This window comes from Strix uralensis, chromosome 8 (assembly GCF_047716275.1).
Source record: "Strix uralensis isolate ZFMK-TIS-50842 chromosome 8, bStrUra1, whole genome shotgun sequence".
Taxonomy (NCBI): Eukaryota; Metazoa; Chordata; class Aves; order Strigiformes; family Strigidae; genus Strix; species Strix uralensis.
Genome location: NC_133979.1, coordinates 28,288,395 through 28,306,693, shown reverse-complemented (window position 1 = coordinate 28,306,693; position 18,299 = coordinate 28,288,395). Strand labels below are relative to the sequence as shown.

At 62.1% G+C, this 18,299-nt stretch overlaps 2 protein-coding genes across 14 annotated transcripts in view; one reads left to right on the top strand and one right to left on the bottom strand.

Annotated features, from left to right (window-relative positions):
- Positions 1 to 285: 285 nt before the first annotated feature.
- Positions 286 to 8,381, top strand: PRKAB2 (protein kinase AMP-activated non-catalytic subunit beta 2). Of its 4 annotated transcripts, none has more exons than XM_074876842.1 (8): positions 286 to 347; positions 3,070 to 3,247; positions 3,478 to 3,644; positions 4,534 to 4,627; positions 5,188 to 5,302; positions 6,531 to 6,664; positions 6,942 to 7,010; positions 7,466 to 8,381. In XM_074876842.1, exons 2-8 carry the CDS (start codon positions 3,086 to 3,088, stop codon positions 7,541 to 7,543), a joined length of 819 nt encoding a protein of 272 aa, XP_074732943.1. In that variant the 5' UTR covers positions 286 to 347; positions 3,070 to 3,085; the 3' UTR covers positions 7,544 to 8,381. The 4 variants fall into 4 exon arrangements, with proteins under 4 accessions (XP_074732943.1, XP_074732940.1, XP_074732942.1 ...); XM_074876839.1 differs by having other exon boundaries at positions 5,188 to 5,308; XM_074876841.1 differs by having other exon boundaries at positions 334 to 409; positions 5,188 to 5,308.
- A 207-nt stretch (positions 8,382 to 8,588) lies between these two features.
- The window catches only part of PDE4DIP (phosphodiesterase 4D interacting protein), a 34,612-nt gene continuing 24,901 nt past the window's right edge, over positions 8,589 to 18,299 (bottom strand). For 4 of the 10 annotated variants that reach the window (XM_074876836.1, XM_074876834.1, XM_074876827.1 and 1 more), the window contains 20 exons: positions 16,294 to 16,385; positions 16,012 to 16,172; positions 15,595 to 15,910; positions 15,340 to 15,508; positions 15,079 to 15,198; positions 14,520 to 14,994; positions 14,048 to 14,283; positions 13,779 to 13,830; positions 13,287 to 13,504; positions 12,703 to 12,897; positions 11,897 to 12,118; positions 11,588 to 11,719; positions 11,334 to 11,453; positions 11,064 to 11,241; positions 10,855 to 10,979; positions 10,523 to 10,624; positions 9,769 to 10,340; positions 9,560 to 9,698; positions 9,391 to 9,437; positions 8,589 to 9,145 (listed from right to left, as the gene is read on the bottom strand). In XM_074876836.1, coding sequence (XP_074732937.1) covers positions 9,113 to 9,145; positions 9,391 to 9,437; positions 9,560 to 9,698; positions 9,769 to 10,340; positions 10,523 to 10,624; positions 10,855 to 10,979; positions 11,064 to 11,241; positions 11,334 to 11,453; positions 11,588 to 11,719; positions 11,897 to 12,118; positions 12,703 to 12,897; positions 13,287 to 13,504; positions 13,779 to 13,830; positions 14,048 to 14,283; positions 14,520 to 14,994; positions 15,079 to 15,198; positions 15,340 to 15,508; positions 15,595 to 15,910; positions 16,012 to 16,172; positions 16,294 to 16,385 — 3,704 coding nt within the window. In that variant the 3' untranslated portion in view covers positions 8,589 to 9,112. The remainder of the gene's footprint in view (positions 9,146 to 9,390; positions 9,438 to 9,559; positions 9,699 to 9,768; positions 10,341 to 10,522; positions 10,625 to 10,854; positions 10,980 to 11,063; positions 11,242 to 11,333; positions 11,454 to 11,587; positions 11,720 to 11,896; positions 12,119 to 12,702; positions 12,898 to 13,286; positions 13,505 to 13,778; positions 13,831 to 14,047; positions 14,284 to 14,519; positions 14,995 to 15,078; positions 15,199 to 15,339; positions 15,509 to 15,594; positions 15,911 to 16,011; positions 16,173 to 16,293; positions 16,386 to 18,299) is intronic. The other 6 variants (XM_074876832.1, XM_074876833.1, XM_074876837.1 and 3 more) reach the window with 6 other exon arrangements.

Genomic DNA, 18,299 nt, shown 5'->3' with positions numbered 1-18,299 from the left:
CCTGACCCCCGTCCCCGCCACCCCCTGGCCCCAGACCTGGCCCCAGACCTGGCCCTGCCCTTAACCGACATGGCCGCCCGCCGGCTGCGGCGCGGGTGAAGTCGCACGGCCCTCAGCCGGCACGTCCGCGCGCCAGGCCAGCCGCCGTTAACCACAACGGGCGAAGCTGCCCTCAAAAAACATGGCGGCTGCCCGGCAGCGGGGAGGGGGAGTCCGCGCGGGGGGGAGGCGCGGCCATAGAGAGGCGCGCGGGGGCGGGCCAGAGCGCCCCGCAGAGGCTGGCGGTGGCGGCGGGGCGTGTCGCCATTTTGGACGGAGGCGGAGAGCGGGGCGGCGGCGGCGGCCAGGTGGGGCTGCGGCCGGGGCCGCGGGGTGTCACGGCGGGGTGTCACGGCGGGCCATGCCGCGGGTGGGTGAGTGGCAGCTGGCCGGGCGCTGCTGCGGGAGCGGTGGGTGAGGCTCGGCTGGGCGTCCCCAGGGGTGACACTGCGGTGGGTAACGGTGGCCTGGACCCCTCGCTGGTGGCTGACCCCAGCCGTGCCCTGCAGCCGGCTCGGAGCCGCTCAGAGGGCCCTCTCTCCTGCCGGCGCGGCCCGCTTCTCCTCAGGGCCGTGGCAGATGCCGCTCCGCCGTGACCTGGCGGGGAAGGGGAGCGGGCGGCCGTGGGCCGAGCGTGCAGTGGCAGCCCTGCCACCACCACCGCTTTGCAGAGCCCTCGTCCCAGCCGTGCGGCTCGGCGTGAGTCCGGCGGAGGGAGAGTTTCCTCTCCCCGGTTCCCCAGCTCATCCCCTTAACCTTACGGCGACCTCCCGGCCGAGCTCTGGTTCCGTTCTCCGAAAGAGGGAGGTGGGAGAGTCCCGGCGAGTCAGGCTTCCGTGGGGTAACTCCAGCAGCAGGTGTGAGCCGAGCAGGCTACGGGCAACTGAGGGTGCTGAACAGAGACCCCACCTCTCCAAGATGAACCCCCCCAGGCCGGCTGCCAGCGTTGCACCGTGTGGGTCACTGGCCGAGCAGGAGAGGCAGCAAGCGTGATACCTTTCGGGGGGAACTGGTGTATTTCACCTGTCATTTTCAGAAGTGGGAAGATGGGGCTGGTTGAAACTGAAGGGGCCTTGTGATCCGGTCGGCGAGCACCCACCTTACTGCGGACTGCAGCTGGCAGCGGCTTGCTGCCAAACTGGGAGCAGATGTGCTGAGACGCTGCGGAGGTTTGCCTGGCCTGTGGTGTGGGCAGCATCACCGTCAGTGCCTTGAACGTACTTGTGTCACAACATCAGAGCATGCTGTGCAAGGGCTTGTCTGAACGCAGGAGGATTTCAGCTGTAGAAGTTAATTCAGTAAAGCCAAGTACTGCAGGCTATGCTCGAAGAGCTCACTGTCCCGGTGCAGCGGGGTGCCTGTGTGCAGGATGCAGGAGGTGGGGTGGTCTTGCCAGCATGGGATTTCAGATGCCACATGCTGGGTAGGAGCCACCCCTTGAGAGAAACTTCAGGAGGCATTTGAAGAGTGTGACCTATAAGGGACAAGCAGAGGGACTGGAATCATTTTAGAGAAGAGGAAGGGAAGCTTTCACATCTGTTAACACCTGCACGTATCTCTCAGGTCTATCTTGGTACAAGAGGTCTGTCTTGGTACAAGAACATTTCCTACCTTCCTCCCCATGGATGAGAAGTAAGGGACCTTAGCGGAGTTACTGGGGAAGGAGCTCCTCAACAGCAGGTCTAGTGGCACAGGGGCAGGTTTTGTGAGGAGCTGGCTGAGCCTTCCCCAGGGCCAGAGCAAGTGGTGCAGCTCATCTGATCTGGATCTTCAGGTATACTTGATCCTCACTGAGAGGGGGTGGGGGTACGAGTTAGCTGCCCTCTTGAGGTGCCTTTTAGCCCTCAGGATTTAAGAAATACTTTAGTAATTGCTCTGTGACATTCTACAGCCTGGCTTTGGCTGGCACCCTTCATATAACTTGATCTTCTAAACAGATCCCCAAATGTCACAACTAAGCACATGAAGCAAGGCTGGCTGTCCTCTTGCCTTGCCCTGCAGAGCCCATGATCAGCTCAGTAAACTGAAGGCTGCAAAATAAGCCTAGGAAGGGGGCAAGAATCCCAATCCACCTTGGTTGCTGGAAACTGGGTAAGGCCTGAAGAGTCCCATGTAGCTTGTGGTGGCTTTGTTGTTTGTCCCGAAAGGTGCGTTCATGGCATGTCGCCGTATGACCAGTTCTTCTGTTTTGCCTGGGTGAGATCGGGGATGACAGCCCATCTCCAGCTGCAGAGTGGTGCTGAGGTGGCTGGGATTGCCCGTCCCTCATCATGTGCCTCCGGATGGCCAGGCAGATGCCAGAGTGCTCGGGGTGGTGCTGCTGGTTCGGGTCACAACAAGCAGACCTCCTCGCTGTGCTGTGCCGCAGCTGACGTGGTGGCTTGCCTGGTGAATCATAAGTGAATGCCACCGAGAGCTGAGCTTTTTGCAGACATCGTGGCATTAGCCCCACACCTTGGCCAAGCTCCAGCTTGGGTGATTCCACTTGGATACTTTATGCTCCTGGTCGCCTTTGCAAGGTGCAAAGCTGCACTATTCTGCCTGCAAGCTCTTGGAGACTTGTTGGGAGCTGTTAAACAGCTGCTGCTTTCACTCTCTGGCTGTTTTCTTGCTGGATGCAGGGGATTTGTCTGTAGAGCCTGACTGTGGGACTGTGAAAGAGAGTCTGTTAACGCCAAGCAATTGATTTGCCAGTAAAGGTTGGCTTTATTTTTCCCATCAGCCCCTCTACTATGCTGGCTGCTGAGGGCTTTTGTGGGGCGCAGTGTAACTAGTATTGGTTTTGGAGTATAACAATCAGCAGCTTAACTAGAGTGATGGTTCATAAGGATATGGCTATAATTAGGTCAGTCTTGTTTGTTAAATTCTCATTCAGCTCCCAAACTTGGCAGTGGGAATGAACTTTGGGCCTTTTTTAGGATTGCCGTCAGTCTCCCCTGGCAAAGAGCGTTGGGAAACGGCGCCTTCGCTCCTCTCCTCGCTGCTGGAGCCCGTGGGCACAGGCCCACTGCTGTCCTCTCTCTCTCACAGGGGCTGCTGAGCTGTCATGGGGAACACCACCAGCGAGCGAGTTTCTGGGGAGCGTCATGGCTCCAAGTCCCACCGCTCAGATGGCTCCGGTGCCCCCCACCCCGCCAAGGAGCACCCACACAAGATCATGGTGGGCAGCACCGACGACCCCAGTGTTTTCAGCTCCCATGACTCCAAGGTAAAGGCTGGCCACTGCCTTCCCTGTCCTGTCCTCTGGGACTTCAGCTCACTGGCTGTGCGGTGCTGTGCTCCCAACCATGTGAGAGGTCTGTGGAGAGCTGGGAGGCTGGAGGAGCTCTGTCGTGCTCTTGTCTGGGATGTGCTGGTGGGCTGGTAGAGGCCAGGGGGAAGTGAATGTGGTCCTGGTTGTCTCTGTGTCTCAGTCAGACTCTGGTTTTCTTTGCTCAGATTGCTGGGGACAAGGAGTTTGTATCGTGGCAGCCAGATCTGGAGGAGTCAGTGAAACCATCCCAACAGGCTCGTCCCACTGTCATCCGCTGGGCCGATGGAGGCAAAGAGGTCTTCATCTCTGGATCTTTCAACAACTGGAGCACCAAGATCCCACTTATCAAGAGGTACCTAGTCCCTCAGGTCACTCTGTGTCCTCGTCTGCTCCATTGCAGGGATTGTTTTCCCTTCTCCATGCTGGTCGCTGTTCCCTTTGCACACCTCGGTTCACCCGAGCTGGAGGGTCTGAGCACAAATATGTGATCAGCTTCTTCCCTGGGTGGTGCTGCAGTGGCAGTGGGAAGTTTTGAAAAGAGGGACAGGACAGGATGGGCTACTTTGCTTGTCCAGTTGGATGTCACACAGCAGCTAGTCCTGGCAGCAGAGCCCTGCCCAGGTATGCAGCAGTCCTCTGAAAGCTGTCAGCTCTTCTCTTGGCTGTGGCCTTACCCCATGCCTAGTTGTGTTGTTGCCAGCGGGGGTTGTTTGTTTGTCCCTCACATGTCTTCCTGCCCTAACGATGTTCCCGCTGTTTCGCAATACATCTGTGATTTCCGTGGAAACGCTGTGTAGGACTCTGGGCATAATCCCAGCAAATCCTCTGGAATGGATTTATCTCAATTGCAGGCTTCACGAGCAGAGCTGTTACATTTGCTGCCCCTGTCCTGCAGTGCCAGCACAGGGTTAGATGCTTTGCCCGCGCATCCTCCCCAGTGTGTCTTGCACAGAGTGTCTGTCATGTCGACTTTCCCTGGGCATGCAGGGCTAGAGTGCCTCCTGCGCTCCTTGCAGCTGGACTCCCAGGGGTTTGAGCCACGCTGGTGCTCTGAGCGCTCGTGCCTGTTACGTCTATGCCTCAGATCAGTGACAAGGAGCAAGCCTAACCCTGCATGAAAGTGTTGGGGTGGAGCGGCTGGGCAGTGCCTGAAAAAATGCTGTTTTCTGGGACCCCATGGAAGAGCAGCATCCAGAGCATCAACAGAGTAATGCTGTTGCACTTCTGTTCTCTTTGCACAGCCACAACGACTTTGTTGCTATCCTGGACCTCCCAGAAGGAGAGCACCAGTACAAATTTTTTGTGGATGGCCAGTGGGTCCATGACCCATCTGAGGTAACACTCAAAAGTTTATCCCTGCAGATCTTGTCTTCTTCCGGGGACTAGATGTGATGTAACTGCAGCAGAGGGGGAGCAGGAAGAGCAGAGGGTACCTGCCAAGGGGCACCTCCATCCCATGAGTCCTTTCAGGGGCTGGTTTCTCTGGGCTTAGACATGCTGTATGGGAGAGTCTTGGGGAGGTACTGAGGGGCAAGGAAACATCAGAAGGCCTTTAAGTCCCATTGAGAATTGGCTACAAGTGAAGATGGGCCATGGGGTCAGCACTCACTTTCAGGTTCTCCTCCAAACTGAACCACACAGTAGCAGCATGTGAAGGAGAGGACACTTACCCATCAGCATGTAGCAGGACAGAGGATGAAAATAGGAGGTGATGTAGGAGCCCGGGAGTAAAGGGAAATTCTCCCAGGGTAAACACCAGAGATCTGCAAGTGTAGAGCCGAGCTGTGCTCTGAGGTGTGCAGCAAAGACAGCCTGGGCCGGGAAGATCTAGGAAGCATTGAGTATGCTTCAGTTGGAGGTGGACATAGGAAGACTCTTACCTCAGTTCTTTCCAGCCTGTGGTCACCAGCCAGATGGGAACGATTAACAACCTGATTCATGTCAAGAAGTCTGACTTTGAGGTGTTCGATGCTTTGAAGGTGGATTCCCTGGAGAGCTCAGAAACCTCAGGTCGGGGTGAGTTTTTGTGGCATTACAGCTTTGCATGTGCTATTTTCCACCTCCTCTGCTCTGAGACTCACTGCTCTGGGGGTGAACAGACCCCCTGAGCAGAGGTGTGGGCCTGCACCTGGGAAGAGTAGTGTTAGGCAGCGTGTCCTCAGCAGCCTGAGGCCTCATCTCTGTGGAGCGTCTGTGCTGGTGTAAATTGCTCTGTGCTAGCACCGTCCCAGAGCAGGGCCAGTGCCTGTGCAGGGCTGAGGCAGCCATTTCAGTCTGGTGAACACCAGGATCATCAGCCCTTTCTGTCTGCTCAACTGTGAGTAAGTCATCTGATCTGGGGTACAAGCTAGGCGAGAGCAGGATCCAGGTTATTTTCAGCAGCCACTCTTGGTTTTCATGCCAAGGTAATTTGTACTAGTGCTAGCACATCAGAAACCTCCCTGTCCACTTGTGTTACAGCAGCAGGTTAGGTTACCACGCAGACACTGGCAGTGCTGGCTTGGTGTGTAATTCTGGCAGGTAACTCAGTCGTGTTTTGGTCCGGGGCATGCTGAGTGCAGCTGCCGTCCTTGGTACAAACCGCGTCTCAGATACAGCTCAGACAGAGCTCAGCTCCGCATCCTCGCCCAGCCTGGGCAGGAGATCCATCGTTGGAAAGAAGCCAGCAAGCAGCAACAGCTCCAGGGAGGTGGAGTCCTTCTGGGTATTGGTTGTTCTAAAACAATCAGGTCAGATGTGGCCGGGAGATATGACCAGTCCAGCTTCCCATGGTCCCTCACATGGGGTGAGCAGCTGCTCATGCTAGACTTCCTCTTTGCCCTTTCCAGGACCTCATCAGGCAGCCCTGCAGCACTGAGAGTGTGGAGGGGTGCTGCTTGCTGTGCCCTGCTGCAAAGGGTACAGCTCTGGGGCAAGCTGGCTGCTTGCTGCAGGGAGAGGGACCCAGCTGTGCCGAGAGCTGTGTGTGGGGGTCCCAGGGTGGATGCCACAGGGTGCTTGTGCTGTGTCAGTGCACGTACCAGCTTACAGCCCTGCTTGGAAATGCCCAGGGCTCGCCTGGCTGCTTATTCCGCTGTGAAAAGGCCAAGCTGTTGCTGTAGGATACATGGCCATGGCTCATGGAAGATGTTTGTGCCTGAAAGACCCTGCTGGGTCTTTCTCAGCTTCTTGGGAGCTGCTCTGTGCTCGCCCGTCCTGCTTTAGCCATTTCATGTCTCCTTCATTCTCTTCTTTTTAGACCTATCAAGCTCACCACCTGGACCTTATGGCCAAGAGATGTATGTATACCGGCCCGAGGAGCGCTTCAAATCCCCACCCATCCTCCCGCCTCACCTCCTCCAGGTCATCCTGAACAAGGACACCAATATCTCGGTGGGTACCAGCATACTGCCCGCACACAGAGAGCCACACCGGGGTTGGAAGGGGAGTCCTGTCCACAGGGAGCCTGGTCTCCCCTTGGCTGGGGCCCAGCCCTTGGCATTTCCCTTAACCACGCTGGTTTGGCCCCTTACTCTGCCTGGTGCTTCGCTGAGCTCTGTTCCTGTGTGGAACAGCCAGACACCAGCGGCTCAGATTGCAGCTCCCTGTGATGGCTGGGGCTGGGTGCTCAGGGCTCTGCTGTTCCCCTGTGACACTCCTCTCCTCCTAGTGTGACCCCGCACTGCTGCCCGAACCCAACCACGTCATGCTCAACCACCTCTACGCGCTCTCCATCAAGGTAAGGGCAGCAGGGGGTAAGGGGCAGGCAGGGGAGCTCCTGTGGCTCCCCGGAGCCTGCAGAACCTGGACGGTGTGGGGCTGGAGACGGTGGTGCAGGGATCGGAGGACCCATGCCAGGACAGCGTGGCTGCCTGCTGAAGCAGGGCACACGCAGGGCTGTAGGTTGTGGGTTTCCTTACAGTTCCCTTGAGCTGCCTCCCTGCAGCGTGGTGGAGCTGAGCAGCCCTGGGCTGTCCTGCTGTGCACCAGAGCCTGCCCTGGCTCTGCCCTGGCTCCCTGTTACAGGGGTTGCACGTGTCTTGCTGGCTGTGAGACTGGGGACAGCAGGGATGGGACGGGGCTGCTCCCCAAGCCTACCGAGCCCTTCCTGACGGCTGCCGGGGGGTGTCCCACGCCCGGGTTGGTGCAGCCAGGCTGCACTGAGCTCTCCCGCTCATGTGGTGGCTCTCGCAGGATGGCGTGATGGTGCTCAGTGCCACGCACCGCTACAAGAAGAAGTATGTCACCACGCTGCTGTACAAGCCCATCTGAGCCGGGGCCTCGCCCGCCCCCCACGCAGGACACGAAAAGCCGCTTTGTCTGCACACGCTGGGCCACGGGACTGTGTGAGAACTGGCCACTGGCTCCAGCCTCGAACCTGGCAGGGACACAGGCCCAGACCACAAGCCCAGGGCCACTGGGGCCTCTGACACTGTCCCATCCTACTGCTGTGGTTTGATTTAACCCTTGGATTCTGCCCACCTACAGCTCCCCTTGGCTTCTGTGAGTCCCTGGGGCCACTTTGTTTGCTGCTCACCAGAATAGCCTTTCCTCATGCCCAACATGGAAAGGGCTTCACCCTCCCTGTCTTTTCCAGCCCGCAAGGGCCTGGAGGCGGCCCTGGCACTGCCCCTGGCCCAGGCCTCCAGGAACGTGTCCTGCCTGCTGAAGGTTGCTGTGCTGTCCTGGTGATGGGCCTCTAAGGCCACCTTGACCCCAGGGGCTCTGGGACACCCCAGCCTGCCACCTGCCCCCCTCCTTGTGCTCCCCGCCTTTGCGGAGGGCTCTCAGCTTTGGCTGCAGCCCCAGCCCTCTGCCAGGTTCAGCGTGGAGCCAGTGGGAGCGAGGGCAGAGCCGGCCGCAGCCACACTCACCTGCTGCTGGGACAGCGCCGTCGAGGATTGAACGCCCCGTCCCCAACATCGAGTGGTTCCACGGGACAGAGCTGATGTCACAGCCCGGGGGGGCCCTGCACACACTCACGCAGAGGGGGCCCGGGGGGGAGCAGAGCAGGGCGAGTAGCCCCGGGCCCCAGCTACACCGCCCGCTGCCGGAGCAGTGCCATGTGACAGGGTTTTCTCTATTTATTACAGTATTTATTGTTCTCGGTGCTGCTGGCTTGGTGTTGGTGGGGGGCTCTGGAGCAGCAAGGGGAGGGAAGGGAGCGCCCGGTGGGGTGCAGAGCTGTCCTTGGGGTGCTGGGGTGGGGGTCAGAGCCACCCCTTTGGGGCCAGGTGGTGCCTATGGCCCCCCACGCTGCAGGTGGCTTGGGGAGGGGGGAGCATGGCTGCAGAGACAAGCGTGCCAGAAACACCACAACCCAAAGGAAACCTTTATTGGGGATTTTCCAGCCACTCAACAGAACGTGGCATTTCTTACATCTTCCTCCTGCGCCAGGGCCCCGTCATGCCTGGGGAGCCCCCGGAACGCAGCTCCGATACCTCTGTCTATATACAGATACATACATCCACGAGCAGGGACAGGTACGTGGCAGGGTTACAAATGGGACCAGGTCCTGGGGCGAGAGGTGCTCAGCGTGGAGGGCTGTGACGCCCCACTCTAAGCACTGTGGGTGGAAGGGGGTGAGCGCTGAAGCACGGGGCAAGCAAAGCCCAAGCCAGCAGCTGCTGTGATGCCAAGCGAAGGTGGGCAGAGGGCACACAACCACCATGGAAGCCCAAACCCACTAACTGTGCAGCACTGGGCCCCCCAGACTCCTGTTCACCCCAGCCCTCGGCAGTAGCAGGGACAGGGTCTGCTCCAGCTCTCCGGCGTGGCACGGCTCGGCAGCCCACAGGCTGTTCCGGGGCCGGGGGCATCGCTCCCTGCCCTGCCAGGGGCTCATGCGACAGGCAGGGCCTGCTGGGCCTTCACCTGGCGAGAGAGCAGGTGGTGGTGTGGGGACACGGACACAGGCTGGGGACAACCAAGGAAAACAGGTCCCTGTGTGTCCCCACACAGACGCTGCACCCAGCTGGCCCCTCAGCACCCCCGTCAGCTACCGCTCTGCTGGCGGAGCACGGGGGCGTCTGCCATCTGTGCCCATCCCCAGGTCATCAGGGCTCAGCAGGGCAGGGGCATCCACCCCTATCCTGTGCTGGCTGCCAGGGCAAACTCACCTCCAGGTTCGTCCTGGCCTTGCGCAGCACGCTGTGGGTCCTGGTCACTGCGAGGGAGAGAGGGACAGCGTCAGTGAGGTCCCTGCGCCGTGGAGCCACCCCAGGCCCACGGGGACCAGGCCAGCTTGGCCATGCCACCCCGCAGCAGGAGGCCACCCGGGCCACGTACGCTGGCTCACGATGAACTGCTCCATGCTGTCCTTGAGCTGGGCTGTGCCGCGCAGCCGCTCGGCCGTGCTCCGCAGAGCATCCTCCCTCTCAGACAGCTGGGCCCGCAGCGCCGCGATCTCACCCTGTAGCTCCTGCTCCTGGGACGAGACAAGCGCGATGAGTGGCGAGCGAGCATCCAGCCCCGCTGGCCCCCAGCCCCGCGCTTACCTTGCCCTGGTGCTGGGCAGGGCCGACAGGCAGCACAGTGCTCCAGAAGGCAGCGAGGAAAGACGTGCACTCTTCCAGGACGTGGTGCAGGGTGCTGGCGCTGCCCCAGAGGTGCCCGGCGCCCGCCCACCCCAGGGCCTGCAGGAGAAGGGTGCGGGAGCCGGTGCTGCTGGGGCACCCGCATCCCGCTGCACCCAGGGACTCGCCGTGCCCAGCCCAACATGGCAGGGCAGTGCCAGCAACAGCCCCCAGGCTGGGGACTACCTGCCACTTGCCGGCCCTGCAAGCCTCAGGGCTGGTAGCGGGCTCAGGAGCCACTTTACACATGGGCCACGGAGGGTCTGGCCCCCCGCCGCCGCCAGCCCTGTCCTGCCCACACGTTACCTCCTTTCCTGGGAGTGGGCAGTTGGGCAGCCCGAGGGCCGGGCGCGTGAGACACATCAGCTCGTGGGCCAGCGCCTTCCCCTCCAGGATGTGCTGCTCCAGGGCCCGGTAGGTGTCCAGGCGGCCGACGACATGGGCCCCCGTCGGTCCCTCGGTCTTGCTCACCAGTGGGTTTGCCCCACGTGGCTCTGTGGGACAAGCAGGGCTAGGTGACGAGCACTGCCCCCTCCTGCCGTGGCCCTCCCCATCCCATCCTGGGGGCTTGGCCCTGCCCTGGGCTCTCCAGCCTTGCTCAGCAAGGGTGCTGCCACGAGTTTGTCAGGGCTCAGCAGCCTCTGGGGCACGTGTGTGGGCAGGCTCTGGTACCCACCATCCATCCGCCGGGCCACCGACGTGTCAGAGGGCAGCTGGGAGAAGAGGGGAGCTGCTGAACTTGTGCCAACATCCCGCACTGGAGGAGATGGGAAGCAGCCTGGAACAAGAAGCGTCTGAGCCCCTTGCGGCTGGCTGTGACTGTGCCTGGGGCTGTGGCGAGCCTGCCCTCCCTCGCTGCCTGCCAGCAGGGCCACCATGTCCCTACCAGGACAGGAGAGGTGTGTGGGGCCACCCAAGAGTTGCAGAGGGGCCAGGCACCACCAGACCAGGAGCTGGGCAGAGGGGCTGGCAGCGAGGGTTTTGGGGGGCTGGGCACGGGTCCCGTACCTGCACGGGTCTCGGCAGAGGGGCCAGGAAGGCTCTCATAGACGTGCAGCTCCGTGCGCAGGGTCTGCAGGAGCAGGCGGTGCTCCTCACACTGCTGCTGCAGGAGCGTCACTGTGTGCTGCAGCCTGCAGAGGGGTGACACGTGGGGCCAGTGCTGGCCATGCCACCCAGCCCTGCTGGCCCCAAGGCCTCAGTGCCCTAAACTTTACCTGTTGTTGTCCTCCTGCAGAGAGCGCCGCTCCTCCCGGAGCTGCTGGACACCCTCTTGGTGCTTGGTGAGCTCCTCCGCCAGCCTCCGCTGCTCCCCACGCCTCTGGCCCAGCTCTGCTTCAGCCTCCCGTGCCCGGGAGCAGGCAGCCAGGAGCGCCTCCTGCACCCGCGCCAGCTCTGGGGACAGAGAGCATGGAGGTGTCACTGCCAACCCGCTCAGCCAGTGCCCTCCTGGGCTCAGACCCGGGGTCCTGGTGGCCCAGCCCTACCTTGGGAGAGGTGGTCACACTGGAGCCGCAGGGTCCGGTTGTCCTCGCGCAGAGCCTGGTTCTCCCCACTCAGCTGCAGCCCCGGCTCCAGCGTCTGGGTGCAGACATCTCCAGGCAGTCCTGCAAAGCGGGACCCGTGCTGAGTGTCTCTCCCCAACACCTCGCTGTGCACGGGGCGAGCGCCCCCCATGCAATGGGGTGTGAAAAGCCTGGGCCCCCCCCCCGGCAGCCCTGGCCCCCGTGCAGCACCGTACCACTGGCCTTGCTGGTGGAGGCCAGGCGGCGTTCGAGCTGCTCCCGGAGCCGGTCGTTGGTGCAGATGGACTCCTCGAGGCGCTGGCGCAGGCTCCGGATCTCCACCAAGTGTTCCTCCAGCAGGTCTGCCCCTGCCACAGCCGAGGAGACAGCTCAGGGCAGGGATGGCTGTGCCACCTGCCTCATGCCGTCCCTACTATCCTGCCTCACACCAGAGCCATGTCCTGCAGCCATCCCAGTGCCAGGTCTCCTCCCTGCTCCCCCACACCCAGGCAGGATGCCCCCATGCTCCCCAACATGGACCTTACCCGTTAGCCTCTGGCTGGAGGGGTACCCCAACGGCAGGGCCCCATAAAGCGGCTGGCCGGGAGGGGGTACGTCCCAGAGGGCACAGGTCTCGGTGGCCCCGGGGATCTCAGCCAGGCTCTGCAGCGCACCGTGTCGGCAGAGCGACGCCGGGGCTTTGCTGCCCTCTCCGAAGGGGCCCAGTGGGGCTGTGGACTTTGCTGGTGCTACAGGCAGCGTCACACCTGCACACACAGGGCAAAGTGGTGAGGAGGAGGAGGAGCAAGGAGGAAGAATGGGGGCAACACACCCCCACCATGTGCTTTTTGCCCCCTTCTTGCTCTGCCCAACAGCACAGTCCAGTGTCCCCCCATGGTGATCCCCCATCATTGAGCTCCTGCCCTGGTCAAACCCCTTTCCTCTGAGGAGCAGAGGCTCTCCCAGGGCTTGCTGATTATGTGACACAAGTTGGAGGGTCTCAGCCTCGCTCCTACACAACAACTGACCAAAGCAGCCCTTTCCCAGAGGCCCTAGGACATGCAAGTGCCCACACCAAGGGCTAGTGCTGCCTCAGGCTGTGTCCATCCCACCCACCAGGTCCTCTCTATGTGAGAGCCATGTGTCCCCATTGTTCCCCAGCCAGAGTGATGGGACCCAACCACAAAGCAGTAGCCACGGGAAGCAGGAGAAAGGCCAGGGCGGGACAGGCAGGTTAGAGGGGGTGGGGGGCCATGTGGCACAGCATGGCACGGCACAGCACAGCATGGCACAGCACGGCACGGCACACAGGGCAGGCAGGACCCACTCCATGCCAGAGGCACGCGCTCACTTTCTCCCAGCTGCCTCCGGAGCACCTGCAGTTCCTGCTGCGCCTCGGCCAGGGAGCAGACGGGGGTCCCGCAGCAGCCCAGGAGAGGCGGGGCTGCGGGATGGGGGGGCTCAGCAGGCAGGAAGGGGGGCAGCCCGGGGGCCAGCACAGGCAGGGGGGCACTAACAGGTTTGGACAAGGAGTCAAAGTGAAGGCCTAGAGACGGGAGAGAGATGGAGAGAGATGTTAGCGCTGCTCTGGCTCAGCCTGGCAGGGAGTCCCCCTCGCCGGGGGCACTGGGGGCCCTGGCATACCCTGAGCAGCCCAGTCCCCCTGCCTGGAGGCACTGCAGGCTGGGACGGCCCATGCAGGGTGGGTCAGATCCCAGCCTTGCAGGGCTGTGGTACCGTGGCAGAGCTCCCCGAGACGCTCCCCTGCAGCCCCAGGTGCTGTGTGCTCACCCCCCTGGCTGGCACTGGGGCACAGTGCCACACAGGCAGCCCCTGCTCAGGCCTGATGGGCACCTACTGCTGCAGGGACCCGCACGCTACAGAGGGGCTGCATGTCCCCAGCCCACGGCTGTGGCCCCGGGCACCCCACAGTACCTGCGATTCGGGCGGGCTCCTCATGGTACTGGCTGCACTCGCTGGCTGCGTCCCCGTCCGAGCAGGGCTCCAGCCCCTCGGACACGAAGGAGGAGCTGGTGGCAGAGCAGGATGATTCGGAGGGTGGGTGGCTGCTGCCCGGGGACTCACAACGCTCCTGCAGCTTCGCCTCCAGGCTCTCAATCACCTTCTCCTTCTCCTGGAGCTCCCGGCTGAGCCTGTGGAGGTGGCCCATCACCAGGGCTGGCAGGGCAGGGTGACCCCCATCCCACAGCCCTTCCTCGCTGTGCTGTGCATGACACCCCATTGCTGCATCCCACCCATGCTGCAAGGCTGCCCGGAGCCATGGGGTGCCCATACCCAGAGCAGATGCAGCCCTGGGAACCTGGAGAGAGATCCCAACAGCACCCTGGACCCCCACCCCAAGAGCAGTGATAGCCCCAGGATGCCCGCACAGAGCAGGTCCCCCAAGCCCTCCCTGGAAATAGGTACCTCAGTGCCAGGAGTTCGTGGCTGGTTTTATCCTCCCCATCTTGTCGATCTCCTGAAAAATCAAGCCAGAGAGGAGCCAGTCAGTGTCTCCATGCCCCAGGCTGCCCATCCCCAAACAGAGCCAGGGCAGGACAGGACAGCCCAGCTTGAAGCAGGTAGCCCACAGGGCACAAGGTAGCCCCAGCCCTTCACAGAACCCATCAGAGCATCCCTTCCTAGCCCATCATGCCCAGTGTCCAGCCCCAGTGCTCTCCACCAAAGGTACTTACTGGTGCCCAGCTTGTTGCTGAGCCTCTCAGCCAGCTGCCTGCCCTGGGCCAGCTGCTCCCGGAAGCCCTGGCCCAGGTAGTAGTCGATGTCGGTGCCACGGAGAATGTCCTCAAAGGACCGCAGGGCATCGCGCAGGTGCTGGGCCAGGCTGCGGCTCACCCCACGGCCCTCCCGCAGCATCTGCCGGAGGTGGGAGAGCTCGCGAGCCTGTGCCTGGATCAGCGAGTCGTACTTCCTAGGAGAGATCCAGAAGCAGGGGGTCCACAGGGCTGCCAGACCTCCCAGAGAGCACAGCAGGGACAGGGTGCCATGGAGAGAGATGGCACCAACCAACCTCTGGGGCTCGCCGCATCATGCAAACGCCCCAGAAGCGTGGCTGCAGGGAACACATCCAACAGGGAGCCACCACCCTTGGGCAACCCCTAGAGACCCCCATAGCCCCCTGTCTCATCCTGATCCCCATAGCCATACCCCGGCCAAGTGGCAGATTGCAGCTCCTTGGGCAAAATGCCTCCAGGCTTGGTTGCAGGCAGCTGTGCCTCGAGGAGGGTGACGCGGTGCACGAGGTGCTGCAGGTCGCAGTGTGCCCGCAGGGCGGGCGGGCAGAGGGTGCTGTGGCCATCCGACTGCCAGCCCTCATCCTCGTCAGTGAGGCTGTGGGCTGGGGAGGCCAGGGCCGTGGGACCCGGTGGGGGCCGCTCGGTGCCAGAGGTGTAGCCACTGGTGACAGAGATGGAGCGGGCACGGCGCTGCAGGCTCTGGATCACCTTGTTGGCATTGAGTAGCTGTGTCTTGAGGTCCTGTATGTGCTGGTGCAGGGCTCCCACGTCCACCGGAGCCACAGCTTTCCGGGCAGCCTTGCCCGCCCTGGGCATCCCTGGCTGGCACAGGGACCCCGGCTCCTCGCCCAGGCTGGGCTCACTGAATACATCTGGCTCCTCGCACTCTGCAGAGGGGACAGGGCACGGTGTCATTTCTCCACACCGGGTGGGTGAGGCACAGGGATCCCCAGAGACCCATCTCTCCTTACCGGGGCTGGTGGTCTCGTCCCGGTCAGCCTCAGTCTCGCTTCGCCCACACGTCTCATAGCCCAGGTCCTGGAAGTCCACCTGCACTTGCTTGCTGAGCTGCTGGGCGTGGGGTTCACCTGCTGGGCAGCCCCACCAGTTCAGGGTCCCCCTCGGGCAGGATTCACCGCCCCTGCCCCGCGTGCAGTACACTGCACAGGGCACACCAGGCTCAGCACAGACTGCCCCCCCGCCACCCCATCCCACTCGGGTTTTTAACTCACGAAGCAGGATGTGGTACTTCTCCAGCTGCTCAGCTTGCGCCCGCACCGTGGCCTCCGAGGCGGCGAGCTTGTCCTGCAGCTCCTGGCACTGCCTTTGGCCCTGCGCCACCTGGGAGCGCAGCTCCGCGCCCAGTCCTGGCCAGCCCCCGCCAGGGACCGTGCCCTCCACCTGCCAGAGGGGAGACAGGCTGCGAGCTCCCCACTTCCATCCCCATCTCCTTCCCCATCCTAGTCCCTCATGCCCAGGGCACTTACATGGCTCCTGTCCCCTCCACCCGTGGTGCCAGGGCAAGGTCTCTTGGGCACATCATCCTGGGATCGTGCCTCCAGTGCTGGGCGTTTGGCAGGCACAGCTCCCCGCTCTGCCGGGACCCCCTGGCCATCCCCGCTGCCACCAGTCGGGTGATCCCTGAGGGCGCTGCGGCTCTTCCGCTGCAGCCTGTGGGGCTCAGGGGCCAGGGGGGTGCCCAGCCCAGCCTCCTCCTGCTCCCCACTCTCCAGCAGTGATGTGGCTTCACCCATCTGCTCCTTCAGCTCCGCATTCTCCAGGCACAGGCTCAGCATCGCCTTCCTGGGGGCACAAGGCACCGTGAAGGGCAGACAGCGGCTGGGATGCAGGGTACCCCCTCCAGCCACTGCTAGCCACTGGTTCTAGCATCCCAGGGCTCTTGCCTGATTTGGGAGACAGAGGAGAAGCCAGCTTCCTCCAGCTGTGCCTTCAGCTCCCGCAGCTCCTTTTCTGCCTGCAACTCCCGCTCCAGCATGGCGGGTGCCGTGCTCCCCATCAGGGTCCTTTCAGTGCCCCCACTTTCCTTAGGGGTCCGGGGACTGCTCTGGAGGAACAAAGACAGAGGGTGACAGGGATGTTTCCGAAGGGGCTAGGACACGGTCTGGCAGCGGCACAGTGCCCAGCTCTGTCACCCCTGTTCCCGGTGTGGTGCTGCCCTGACTCACGTGCTGGGTTGCCACGCCATGGGCTGCTTCTTCCTTGATGCTGCTGGTGAAGGTGGTACTGGCATCATCAGCATCTGTGCCTGTGGCCTGACCTAGGGGACAGCACAGCACAACAAGGCACTCAAAGTGGTGGCAATGGTGGCACTGCCTCTGTCCCCTCCTCCCTGGCGATGCCTGTGGCTGCTGTGGGCAGCCCCAGGGCGGGTGCCTTCTCTCATACATGCCTGGTGCTGGGGCACTCCCAGCAGGACTGAGGTCTCCCCACTGTCCCTGTGCCCTGCCACCCCATCTCTGCATGCTGGAGCTCCAACCCAACACCCTGTGCTGGCCCTGCACCGAGGGAGAGGACAGCCCCAGGGGCCCGCAGCCCCAGGGATGGCACCCACCCCATCCACATCTCAGTCTTCACAGCACCTCGCATTTGCTGCCCCAACACATGTGCATACACACCACCCACCATGCAGCCACTTCACAAGGCACAGCCAGCAGCAGCAGCAGCACTGGAGTCAGGAATCCTCGCTGGCACTGCCCCAACCTGGCAGGAGTTTGGGGGTGCACCCCACGCAATCACCTGCCTGAGCAGGAGCAGCTCAGGGGGGCACTAACAGCCACCCTGCCCATGTTGCCCAAGCCCGGCTGTCACATGTGGCACTGGGGTCTTTGCAAGCCCTGTGCTGGCCTTGCAGAGCTGCAGCAGAGCTAAGGGGACACTTATGTCCCACACCACAGTGCACGGGGGGCTTGGGCCCACCCTGCCCCACACAGCTGACCCAGGGACACGCGTTTCTGCTTGCACACAGCTCTGCTCCTGGCCCCTTGGTGCAGAGCCCTGGGTGAGGGCTTGCACCTCTTGTCTGGGCAGCTCTTCCCCCACGCAGCTGCAGAGCACTGCCTGCTCTTACACTATCTTTCCCCTGGGCTGGGACACGGGTGTACCCCCAATCTCTCTTTTGCCCAGGGAGAGGGGAGCTTGGACAGGACCCAAAGCCGGGGCTGCACAGGGCCAGGTTTTGCAGCTGCCTGTGCTCCACAGGAGATGCAGCTACTTTGCCCATGGCCAAACACATCACTATGGGGTCTGGAGCTCCCAGGCAAGGCTGAACATGGGGCAGGAGAGCAGCCAAACATCACTGGTGAAGAAGAAGCCAGCAGGAAAGCACACGGCTCCTGGGAGGGAAAGCTGAGGACCAGCCAGGAGCACGCCTTGCAGCAGGCAGGTGGTTGCACAGCACACAATGGTGGCACGCTCAGGAGACCCACTTGTGACAAGCAACTGCCAGGAGGCTGCAAAAATCAGGGGCACCTCACTGCTGAGCCTGGGCAGACATCAGCCTGCATGGTGGAGCCTGTTCACTGAAGCAGCCGTGGCCCAGGGAACAAGGACAGCCGTCACAGAGAAGCACCATTCCAGGAGCAAAACGCTTAAGAGGCAGCTGGAAGCGGCAGCAGCAGCCCAGTGAGGAAGCAGGTCCCACGGGTGGCATCGAACATAGCCACAGCCCAGTGAGCCCCTAGGGACAGCACCTGCCAGGTAACAAAGCATCTAGGGCTACAGCTCGGTGCCTGCAGGGCGCTGAAGGCGAGGGGATGCAGACCCTTGCTGCAGGCTTTGCTGGGGGCTGACGGCCACGTGCAAGCTGGGTCGCCGTGGCTGAGGCCAGGGCAGGGTGGCTCACAGCCAGCACAGCTGCTCTGGGGACCTGGCAGAACCATCTCCTGTGCCAGAACACAGTACCCTTCTTCTCACCGTCACTCACAGCTCCGCACAGCTCCCAGCGCTCCAGGACTGGGTGCAGAAAAAGGGAGTGCAAAATCTCAACGAGAAAAAAAAAAGAGGGGGGAAGGAAGCTGGTGCTGGGAGAGCAGAGAAGGGTGCAGGTAGGGCTGGAATCCTCCATCACAGCAGGAGCACACCAGGGTGCACATTCAAAGGGACAGAGGCTGCTCAGCTCTCTGCATGTTACCAGCAAAGGACACAAGAGATGCAACCCCAGCACTGTTTTTCA